A 12,183-nucleotide genomic window follows, 5' to 3' on the forward strand; every position below is an offset into this window, starting at 1 on the left:
CTTGCCACTTTTACTCTGTCAAGATGGTGAAAACATCAGTCCTCATTCTTCAGGGAGCTTCTCAATGTGTATGCTGAACCAATACGACAAGTGTTGCAAACAGAAAGCCAGTTTGGTTTGAAATAAGCCATCCTCTCAATTTTAACCTATTTACTTACCCAATTGCTAATTCAGAAGTAAACTTTTCCTCCATTTACATCCCTTGTATTATTTCTGTTAGTAGATGAATAGTTTTGGTCGTATCTCACTATATAGGAAAATCTAAACAATTTCAACAAGCTTTGTTTATTTTCTTTGAGAGTTTGGCTTGCAAAGTCTTTCAGAGAACTCAGCAAGGAAATTGGTGTGTAATTAAAGAGTAAAACTACAAGCATCTTTCAAAATACCAATAATCTTATTAGTCTAAGATTTTTGAAAACTTAGTAGTAAACAAAATTACTGGAGAAAACTACCAATAACTGTCTTTTTTATTTGGGCTCCAGAATACTCTGTTCTGGATGCCCAGCTACAGTCAGGGAATGCTCAGAGTGAAAGGAAAAGGGTTTCAGTAAATATACATATGTAGCTGAGCCTTTCTTTTCTCTTTGTTGCTTACAGGAATCTTCCAAGAATATTTCTACACTGAAGCCTCTGCAAGAACTGCGCCTTTTATAGTTTCAAGCCAACTCAGGTATCAACAAAAGTTAAGGAGATTAATCTATTTTCTTAGGCACTTTGGTCTACGGCCTTTGCTTGGCATCTCCATGCTGTGGCTGTCCTGCCAGCAATACTCAGCATGGCTAGTTCAAAGCTGCCAGGGATTTAGGGGCAGAAGGTGCAGTGGGCGCACGTAGGGCCATGTGCCTGCGCTGCTGCTGCGAGGCGGGGTGTGATCCGATCCTCCAGAGGTGAAGCATGGAACTGCCACAGGGAATGGCAGGAGCTGGATGGAGGCACAGCTCTGCTTCACCAGCCCAGTCAGGTGCTCGGGAGCTCTGCTTTTCATGGAACCTGAAATAATGAAGTGCCTTAATATCTTTCTGCTGCCGAAGAGATGTAAAGCGTTCCTCTGTACTTTTGCACTTGTTAGAATCTAAAAATGTGCCGTTACAAAAGAAGCAGATTCAGTCTATTAAATACTGTATGCCTCAAAAAACACAATCAGCTAAAACATACAGAATTTTGTGTTCAATCTCCTGAAAAGTTATCCGTGAAATGAAATTTTGTAATACCTATTGTCTTAGGTTTCAGCTCATAACGGCAATAACAACCACGATACGTGGTGTTTCCTGGGACTTCATTACCAGTTGGTGTCCCTTCAGTAAGATGCAAAGCAGCTTCGTTTTACTGTGACCATCAGACCTTAACAGCAGCTCGGTGAGTTTACTATTTTCATTTGTAACTCTGTATTTTCTGTCATGTGTTTTCAATAACAAGTTTCTCCCAAGGACTTTGAATTTCAATTGCAAATTAAATGTTGACAATGCTTTTGGATATATATGTTGTAACACTTATCAGCGAGACATTAGATGGGCCATTTTCAAGCAATAACAACATAATAAGAGCTTAGCAGGATTTTTTGCTATCTGCAGGCTAGATTATTTTTATTTTAAATTGATAACAAGGGCCAGGTGGCTGTTTATAAGGGCAAGATATGAATTACGAGCATGTATTTCCAAGGCAATGTTGGCCAGTGGCTATTCAAGCATAAATGGCTTCCTATTACTACTTTCGATAGGAGGGACACAGTACAGTTCCTCTCCACAGGAACACAATATGGCAGGATACCACTATGATTACTCTTTCCAGTAAAAAAAGGCAATATTTACTCCATCATGACACTACTAATTGATATTGCAGTGGGTAATTTTGTCGTGTTGTTGACCAAGGATTAGAAATCATCTCCTGTACTGTTGAGTAGTATTCCCATAGAAGGCTATGTGCTTAGCATGGAAGATACCCAGAGGAATTACAGAGTCAGTAATATGGCCTACAGTATAGAAAAGTGAATTGATACTTTGGGAAAAAACGGGCTTCCTCAATGATCCGAAGAATAGCATCTCCCTAAACTTCAGTTTCTCTTAGCTGTGAAACAGGTCAGATACAGACCTTCTAGAAATGATTACTAGGTTGTGAAGTTAGAATAAGATTATTTCTGGATTTCTGTTTGTATCTAAAAGGACAAGATAGAAGTTGATTACAGTATGGTTAAATTTTTACTAAACATGGAAAGAGAATATGGGAAGGGAGAGGGCTGTGTCTAAAAATCTGCTATGTTATGTCAAAGCAGGAGCTGCTTGCTGCCTTTGTTTTAATACGCTCTAGTTGATTTTCTCTCATATTTTTCAAGGCATAGGAATAATGCTTCAGTCAAAATGACTTGTCTAGCAACATGACTACCATTTTCATATAATCAAGAGGCTGCTTTGTTGATGTCCTATAGCATACTGACTATGAATTTGTAGTTTGAATCAATTGCTTCAAGTATATAAGAAAGAAGGAATTGGATATAATCTGAAAACAAAGGACAAGCAGTTCTTAAAACTACTATGGTTTTAAGGTTCTAATTATTTTGCAGGAGAGAACCATGTCAGGTTTTTTAACAGAAGCTCTAAAAAATCTCGTCACCTCTTTTTTTGATAGTATAGTTTGAATTTGCTTTTTCTAGAAGGGAAAAGAGATTGAAAGGGATGTGGATTTTTTAAAATAAGTTGCTTAAAGGCTTTTTTTTCTTTTTTATGTGTCTTAAGCTTAAATTTTCAGTACTTTGCAAGAACAATGCTATGCAAGGGCTTTTCAGTACAGTCTGGTAGAGCCAGCTCTTTAAAATCCAGTACTCCAAGCTCTCTTCCCCATCTCTGCTGTCCTCTCTTCAGGAACCTCATCATCTATATTCAGCAATCTTTCTTCTCTTCTATGTGCTTACACTTAAACCTAGAAATCTCTGCCCTGGGATCCATTCCCCAAAATAAGTGTATTATTAAGCTGACTGCATGTCACTGATATTGTATTTGTTCATAAATATAAATATGTCTCATCAGCAATTACATTCTTCTTGTAAGATACTTATCCTCAAGTTAAAGTGATATAAGTCCAGAGTACACACAGCAATAATACAAATGTTAAGACCTACCCACAGCAGAACTTGTATTCTTTCATTATTAACAGTGTACTAAGGTACCATACACTATACATTTTTCATTCTATTCCTGCATCAATGCACTATAAACTAGCATAAAAATGATTTTATCACTGTTTCTTATTTTTCAAAAGCAGAGGGACCATTGACCTTCCCATGTTGATTGTCTGGATTTGTCTCAATAAAATTAAACCACAGGTGAGGAGGCAGCAACACTTTACCCATTGGATTGTTTCATTACTTAGTAGGTGATATATGTTTAGTTCCCTATATTTCTGATGGGGGCTTAAGCTCATGCTAATGAGTCTTCTTAAAACTGACTATAGGCACCTAAGTCTGGATGATTTCAAGATCTACAGCAGCAGAGCAGATAGATTACAGTGGAAATACTAGATAAATATGAGAAATGAATGTTGTTTTGAACACAGTAAAGATGGAGAATTGACCACACTTGCTTACCATGCAGGTGCTGTGCCCGGGACAAGCTCAGAGAGCTGATATCAGGAACTTTGCTGCACAGTGACATATTTAAGATTAACTTCTCACAGATTGCTAAAATAAACGAGCGTAACTGTACAGCACTGCATTTTACATGAAAGAGTAAAAAGCGTAGCTTTATACAGATTGGGGTGTGATAAGGTTGTTAGTAATCAGCTCATTTCAAAACAGTATGCGGAGCAAAATGGAGAGTTCACGTTGTTTTCTGAAAATTAGAGGTTTCAAGGCTATATAAAATTGGTTGTGGCTTTGAAACCACATTGGCAGTTATTAGTTTTCAAATTACTTTTTTGAGGGTAGTGTGCATGGCTGCTATGTAAAGAAGCAGTCTTTCTGGGTACACAGTGTCTTTGATTCCTTTTTTTTTCCAAGTTCTCCTTTGCTAATAGTTGAGCAGGCCATTGTGGGGTTTGGGTTTAATTCACTGGCATTAACAACACAACATATTTAATGCATTAGGGGACATCAGAAGGAATCTTATTGTTCTACTTAATAACAGAAAGAAGGATGCAGTATCTGGGGCCCACTGAAACCATTAGACTTCCCTGGCTGGGTTTTGTCGGTGTTACCCTGCTAAAGATCTTCAGCCATTAATAACACAGGTTTACCTGTAAATTTCATAATACTGAGCCTTGTAGCTATTCTACAGGAGTGCCAGGTTGCAGAAGTAGTATTTACCTTCCTTCTTCCTTATCCTAGTGTATTTGTTTTCCCTATTTCTCTGCTACATAACTGAGGAAAGTAAATCTAATGACTAAGTAATCTCTTACATTGGATTATGTTACAGATTTCTTATCAGCTTCCATTGTGTAAGTATAACCTGGCTCATGGGAGAAGAACTGTTACCAAATGTACGTTTCTTTGAAAGTTTTCATAAAAGATAATAATTTATAAACTTTTTCTACATTATAAGCCATGTTTTGCTTATGCCACACTTTCCTGAATGGACAGACATATTGTGTAGCTGGTGGGGCTTCACTCGCTTCCTCGATTAATGTTTCAAATTCTTTATTTAATTTTTTTTTAAGCACAAAGTGTGTTACGTGGAAGAAACAGTATGAGTCTCCAAAGATTTATCATGTGTTCATGTAGTAAAGTTGCATGTATATGTGTGAGGAGGATGTATATGGGCAGTGATACCACAGAACGATGTTAACTATTATGACTGTTGCAGAGTTGCCTAGAAACTATATCTATAGGAGATTGTGTTCTGGTAAGTTAGATTCCCAAGAACTTGGGCACTTAATCATTTAAAATATTACTTCCCAAAATCTGGATCCATTAAGTTCCATCTTATCTTGTAACTGCAGAAATGTCTTAGAGCTGTAGGTACCCCAGAGGTCTGCTGCCATCCAGATGCAGAATTACCCATGTCTTGATTGTGCTGCATTGCCTCGTGTCTGTGCTGTTCCCAAACTGCAGCAGGATTCAGAAACAAGGTACTATCTAATCCACATCTTTAAACGCTTAACACCAGTTCTTTTCACCTACCATTTGGACTACAGAAGGAAATAGTTTCAACTGGTGGGATTAGAGGTTTTGTAAAATTACTAACCTGCATTCAAAGCTTTGCTGCTTATCAGGTGGAGGAAGGACTTGAAGATAGATTGTTTCTAACACACATTTGTGAGTGTTAATTGATCATTTGCTTAAAAGGACACTGTTATCTCCACAGTTTCCTTTTTTTTCTTTTCTTTTTTTTTTTTTTTTTTAAATGAGAGAAGACAGACCATGCTGAAGTGGATTTAAGTGGCTAAGTTACTTCTAAAGGGGATCCTAAACATATCTCCTCCTTTGGTATTTTCTCTTAGCTAGGTCAGCCAGTTGATATTAGACATCTCTTTATTTGTCGAATAAGGACCCTAACAGTGTTAGCTTGCAGCTGTGGATTCTGCTGGGTGGAAAGACGCTATAGTTAAAGATCATGAAAAAAACTTAATTAGTTTTAGTAAAATGCAAATGAATAGTAGAAACCATTCTATCCTTAAGAGACCGCAGTGTAAACTGGCAAAATAGAGAAAAGCTGTGAAGCAGAGGTATTTCTATCTTACAGGTGAGGGACTGATGTGTTGGCTTGCTGAGGTTCATAAAACAAACCTCAGCTAGGATCAAAAGTAAATGTCCTTATAGTAGAAGGAATCAGAACCAGAAGGAAGTTACTCACAAGATCCCAATCTTTATTTCTGGGAAACTAGAGGATCAAAGCCTCTAGTTTCTTTTTTTTTTTACTTGAAAATATTGTCCATTTTGGCATGTATACAAAGTTTTCCAGGATTCATCTCTGACCAAGTGAGGATCATCTGTACTCTATATGCAGAAGAGACCAGCTGCTCAGAGAAATGTTGAGGGTACACACAGCTAGAAAATGATGTTAAGGTAAGATAAATACATGAGATACAGAGATGGAAAGCAAAGTTTAGAATTCTGATTATCAGGTCAGACTCTATCTGGAAGGTAATGTACTTCTCTAATTAACATGAACACCTTTCCTTCTACAAAAGCCACTGGTGGTCATATGCCATTTTTGATTTTGTAAAACAAGAAAAAAATGTTACAGTGTCACTTAAAATCATGGAAAGTTTCTCTAAATTTTCATATGTTTTGTATATGTCTACAAACCTGGAGTTATCTGTTAGTTCTAGGTTGATTTTCCTCCAACTTTGGCTTTCTATTATTACAAAAGTAAAAGAAATTTCTCAACCCTTAAAATTGTTCTCAGTATTTGCATAACACGTACGTAAGCAAAACTAAAAAGGCTCATTCGTGCCCTCGTTATCCAGTCTCCACTTCAGTGGTGTCATTTAACAAACATGACACTGTATAAAGGGGACTTCTGCAAACTGCTCTTTCATTTCACTTTGAAGCAGAAGGGTAAGTTGAATTTCCTTTTAATAAATCAAAAGGAACTTCATCCGGAAGGTGAACCTGTTCCTTTCCATTTCTGTGGTCGTATTTACATTTTAAAATTAAATTTTCCTTTGTTAGTAATTTTTTACTTTGCTTATATTAGCAATTTCAGAAGATGAGATGCCTGAAGGCCAGCAGATTGTAATGACTGATGAATGTCATTAAAACTGGATTAAAATGGAAGAGCTATTTTTTCCATTTTGCTATATAACTGATCACTACTCTGACTCTGCATCATCATCCAATTATGAGCTGGATGCAGTAGTCCATTCAAATGTAATTCCCTGAACGATCAGCACCAGACAAAAAGTACCTGTTGTAATTGCATTTCCTTATCTCAGGGATATATGTATTCCTAGTCATCTAAGGTAGGTTTCTGTTAGAGACTCTAATAATCTGCTCTCCGAGTCATCGGCCAGCATAGGTGTCTGCTAGCCTTCAACATAGTAAAAGGTAAACAACTTGAGACATTTCAGATTCAACACATGAAACACGACAGCACTTTTAATATCGCATGTGTGTTCTCAGGTGAATTTGAAATTTCCATTCATTAAAGTATAAATTCTTAACCATAAGGAATAGACACTGCTGTTATAGATTCTAGATGCAGCAAAACGCTGAAATTTATGACATAATTGAATATCCCTATGTTCAAGGGTATGTCCCACTGAATTTATTTTGATGAGACATTTGTAGAAAAAACAAATCAACATCATCAAGTGAATTTTGCCCTTAAAAATAGTTGGTATTGATGCAGATTTAGAATAATGTCAAAAGCCTTCTACAGTAGAGTCAGTCTGGAAGATGTAAACAACACTTTTTTTTAAAAAAGCTTAGTCCAGTTTTAGTGTATCCATTTAACAAACGGTAATAATAATGAACTGATGTTTCAATTCTGCTTGGCATATCTGCTTTGAAACAAATACCTTGTTTTAACTGATAAACCCATGTGTTAATAATCTTGCAGCATTCAAGCCAACCAAGATTTTATTCTCAACTTTAAATGGAGTTGGATTTAAAACATGTGTCAATTAAAATGATCTTGTAAATTCTAAAGTTTTTATGAGAGTATAGTACATGATTCTCTCTAATTTGTGCCAAAAGAAAAGTGAAGTCATGGATATTAAATTATGTATTTTGTATGAGAGTCAACCCATCAGGGTCATCTCATTAGAGAGAGATACCCATTCTGGCATCTTGAACCTTTCTTAATCTCTCATTATTTTAACTGAATGGTGCCAATAACTGGGTATTCCCATGCCATAGTGCCTTATAGACCATCAATTCAGGTTTTATAACTGCACAGCATTACCAGTGCTGCATACCCACTAGCTGCATTGTAAACCCAGACTCTATAGTTTGAGTGCATTTTAGTCATGATATCTCAGCATTGAAATTATAACCCTACTCAATGTGATATCTGAAAGGATAAAATAAGATGAATAAGCCTATTGCCAACCAGCAAAAATGCATTTTCTACAAGACTGACATTTTCAAGCTTGTGGAATTTTGTTCAAAACAAGACAGGAACGTCAATTGAGCTATAAAATTTTGCCTGTGTGTAAAACATGCTATCAGTCTGCTTATTTCAAATAAATGTGCTTAAATAGTACTGTGCCTAAAGAGATTGCTAACTAGCTCCAAACCGTCACAACCACTGTAAGAGATTGTGCCTTTCAGGTTGATAGCGTATGCATCTATGTTTCAGTGAGTGATTATAGCCCTTACAGACAACTAATAGCTTAAGCGTGATCAGTTGCATCTGAACCCATCATTTCTCAAGGATTAATCCAACAAATAGTCAGTGATAGCAAAAAGGATGATTTGTTTTCACAACTCCCAAATGTTTAGCTGTCATTCTGTAATGAGCATACCAATCTGTATCAGTCTAGATTGCCTATAAGCTATGCAACGGGAGCAAAATAAATCTGGGAAAACTCATATACCTAAACTCTAGACTTTTTATTTAAACAAGGAAAGAACAGAAATTTCAAGAAGAGATTAAGGGAGGTGAGGGGGGAGTGCAAAGTAAAAGAAAAAAATGTTCAATTACATAAGCCAATGCCTATAATTTCTTACAGAATTATTGCCTGACAGCTATGTGGGTTTTCTTACAGCTGACCTGAGCAATCATGTTGTCTCACTCATCCTGCATGCTCATAGCAGTAGCTGCTTTGCTAGTGACTTGCCATGCGCTGTGTAAATGTCCAGGAATTCCTGGGCTACCTGATATCCCTGAACTGCCTGGAAGAGAAGGTCTGAAAGGACAGCCACGTTTACCAGGTAAGTAAACTTCAAGTTTTTGCAACAAATCCTTGTCATGAAGGCTGCATGAATAAAAACAGTCAACACAGAATGATGTGTGCCTTCGAGGAAGCAGCTGCGTTAAGCAGAGAAGGGAAAATTGAATGGAGGAGATATAGTTTAATTTTTTTTTCTAAATGATAGGCCTCCTGTCTCTTGTGAGAGAAGAGGGGAAATGAACAGGTTATCAAAACTTAAACATATAAATATACTATATGTATCTTTTCCATTGACTTTCCGGAGGAAATTACTTTTTTCACAGCAGAAGCTTTTTCTTTTAAATATGAAGAAAATGTTATGCCAGTATTTAGAAGTGTAATTAAAAGGCTTCTGGCATGTTTGTCTAGTATTCAAAGATCAAAAAATAGTGCAAAAGTAGTCTAGTAAAGAACACGCTTGCTCTGTACTGCATAATTTTCTTTCTATGTAGAAATGCTTTCTCCAGGTCTGTTACCAAGGCTAAAGCCATATCAAAATTATTCATAGATGTAACACATTTCAGTTTGAGATTAAGTTCTATTTCATCCTGAAGGTCCCAGAATATGCATCCAATTGGAATGAAAATTATGCATCTCTTTTCCAGGTCTCATAGGACTCTGTAGAAACCTGATGGGGCCTCCTGGAAGAGATGGTCTTCCTTGGGTGCAAGGTGAGAGAGGTGAAAAAGGCTGATGCCCATGTCATGTTCTCTCAGTGCAATAGACTCTAATTTGGTCAAACATGTTTTTTTAATGACTGTGAAGTGCAGTAAGAGTTGCAACATTGCAATTCAGAAAGAGAGATGCAGCGATATTTTGTGCTTCTGTGTTGCCATTTGTTTTAGTTGTGAATAATGGGAACACAATCTTGGGAGCACACTAGTAACTTTATTCTACAAGTAGGACCTTTGTTACCCATGGAAATTTGTTCCCATCTCTAGCAAGCAGTGCTGGATGGACTGTATTTCACACAATCTATGCAGAAACCCTCCTATACCGGTGCATATGGTTTCCATTAAAATAAGATCCCACTGTAAAAAACACAAAGCATTCACCCAGCATATTAAAAAGAAAATTGTATGGTGCTGTAGGAACTGTTTCCTCCCCCAAATCTCCCTTGTACCTGTTCACTAACAATTATTAGATAAAAACAAATTCTCTTTGGCAAAGCCACTTTCACAGATAGGATGAACATAAGACTCCAACCTAGAAAAAATTATTTTCTTCTGTGCAGAGAGGAGTTATCAGCATTTCGGAGGTTTGGAGGTTTTTGTTTGTTTGCTATCATATAGGTTAACAACACTGCTAAATACTGGGAAAATATTTATTTTACACCATACGATGTTAAAAAGAATATGCTGTGTGCTAATTAGCTTTGGAAAATGACTGGTTTTATCCAAGAAATTGTTTCTATCAGCAGAGCCTGGTTTTGCTTGATTGTGTAACTTATTTTTATCTGTGTAGGTCTACCTTATTCTTTGGACACTGAACTCCATGATGTTTTAGTAAATCTGAAACACCAACTCTCCAGACTTGAAGGCGGTAATTTTTCCCATTTTTACTTTTTCAGCTCACAATGAATTTTAAGTGCAATAGGCAAAATTAATTACAGAATCACAACTTGCAGGAAAGAAATTGCACTTGAAAATGATCCTATATCTCAAAACTCAATTTTCTTCTCCAAAGCAGGGGAGATCAGGGCTCATGTTCCCTGGAGAAGCAGGTTTCTCTCAGGAACACTAATACGCATTTATTTAAATTTTATTTATTTAAAAAAATATGCGCACTTTCCACATGGAGTCAGGGGAACTCCTCAGCCTTGTATCACTTTGCTAGCATTTTTATCAGCAACTAGATTGTTAAAGGTGGTAAATTGTTTTGTACTGAGAAGGAATTCACAAAAATTATCATTTTTGTTTTACTTACTTGAATTTGAAGCAAATTAATCCTCTTTAGAGAGTACACACAATATAATAGGGCTGATAGTGTACGTAGCAATTGTTAGTGGGGCATCTTTGTCTTGGAGAAGACAAAGGGTCACAAACAGCATAACAATATACCTAGCTAACAACTAGTGAATTGGTAAAATTTTGAAGATCTTTATTCCTCTTCATCCTTGCCCTCTGTTCTTCTTACCACTTTTAATTTTCTCTTCATCTCGTGATTTCTTGTTATTTGCTCTCTCATCAATATGCCACAGGAAATGAAAAAAGCTAACAAATTTTTCTTTTCATGTTTTAGTGCTTGCTTTGGATGGGAAGATAAGAGAAGTAGGAGGGAAAATACTGGCCAGCAACGGGAAGGAAGTTGATTTTGCATCTGCACTACAATCCTGTGAAGAGGCTGGAGGAACTCTTGCAACTCCCACAAACGAGGAGGAGAATAAAGCTGTTTTGGGTATTGTGAAACAGTATAACCGATATGCTTACTTGGGCATTATAGAGGGTGAGACTTCAGGTCAATTCAATTATATAAATGGCACACCTCTGAATTATACCAAGTGGCACCAACATGAGCCTAATGGCAAAGGGACAGAAAAATGTGTAGAGATGTACACTGATGGGAGCTGGAATGACAAAAAATGCAACCTGTATCGCCTCACAATCTGTGAATTTTAAAGAATGGCCTTTCAGCCACCTCAGAGTATGGAGACAATGAAATATCCTGTGTCTCAGGTTTATGCAATTTCTGCAATTATTCTGTGCCAGAAAATCTAAAATTAATCATAGTACAGTAATTTTTATCCTTAGGAAAATGCCAAATGTAGTTGGTGATTAACATAATTAAAATATGCCTAATCTGATGTGGTTTTCTCTTTTGGAGGGTTGGATAATTCAGAATTCATTTTTCATAGCAGACTGTCTTTGTGCATTGTGCCTTTGTGAAGATTAAAGGAAAAATCCAGGGTTTGACTTGGGAAACATCTGAAGTTAAAATTGCGTGTGGCTTCACAGTGGAAACATTTCCAAGTATTTAATAATTTCTGCCTTGAGAGATGCACAGAGGTTGACCTCACTGGAGCAATTATGGTGTCAGGTTTTGCATGTCCCTGAATTATAGGGCTTGTATTGTGTCATGTTAAAGCTCGCGCTGATTCATTTAGCATCCATGTTTAACCTTTTTTTTCATAAAAATATTATCAGTACCAGTTACAGTTAATTTCCCTCGTTTCAGAGGCTAGTCTCTTTAAAACACTAAGATAAACATTGCAGTAGATCCATGTAGACGTAGAAATATGTGTATAAAATAATAGAAATTGCATTTTGTTGCTAAGACATCACATTCCCTCATAAAACCACGACCGTTGTGGTGCCAGAAGGCCACCTGCCGTCTCCCAAGCCACTGAATGACCACATACTATTTTGAGGGAGCAGGTAA

The 12,183-nt window shown here is 36.8% G+C and overlaps 1 protein-coding gene across 3 annotated transcripts; it reads left to right on the forward strand.

The window, feature by feature from the left end:
- The first annotated feature begins 8,655 nt into the window (after positions 1-8,655).
- SFTPD (surfactant protein D) lies at positions 8,656-11,423 on the forward strand. 3 transcript variants are annotated; one of them, XM_009982023.2, is made up of 4 exons: positions 8,656-8,806; positions 9,411-9,476; positions 10,270-10,347; positions 11,047-11,423. In XM_009982023.2, the coding sequence occupies exons 1-4, from the start codon at positions 8,656-8,658 to the stop codon at positions 11,421-11,423; spliced, it is 672 nt and encodes a 223-aa protein (XP_009980325.2). The 3 variants fall into 3 exon arrangements, with proteins under 3 accessions (XP_009980325.2, XP_086472730.1, XP_086472731.1); XM_086616604.1 differs by lacking the exon at positions 9,411-9,476; XM_086616605.1 differs by lacking the exon at positions 9,411-9,476 and having other exon boundaries at positions 8,656-8,779.
- Positions 11,424-12,183: the final 760 nt, after the last annotated feature.

Source organism: Tauraco erythrolophus, chromosome 9 (assembly GCF_009769465.1).
Source record: "Tauraco erythrolophus isolate bTauEry1 chromosome 9, bTauEry1.pri, whole genome shotgun sequence".
Lineage (NCBI taxonomy): Eukaryota > Metazoa > Chordata > Aves > Musophagiformes > Musophagidae > Tauraco > Tauraco erythrolophus.

Bases quoted from the DNA above. Each gene is read 5' to 3' on its own strand.
- SFTPD (XM_009982023.2), top strand. From the start codon at position 8,656: ATGTTGTCTCACTCATCCTGCATGCTCATAGCAGTAGCTGCTTTGCTA. The intron at 9,477-10,269 runs GTGAGAGAGGTG...TTATCTGTGTAG, and splicing joins TGGTCTTCCTTGGGTGCAAG to GTCTACCTTATTCTTTGGAC. The intron at 10,348-11,046 runs GTAATTTTTCCC...TTCATGTTTTAG, and splicing joins ACTCTCCAGACTTGAAGGCG to TGCTTGCTTTGGATGGGAAG.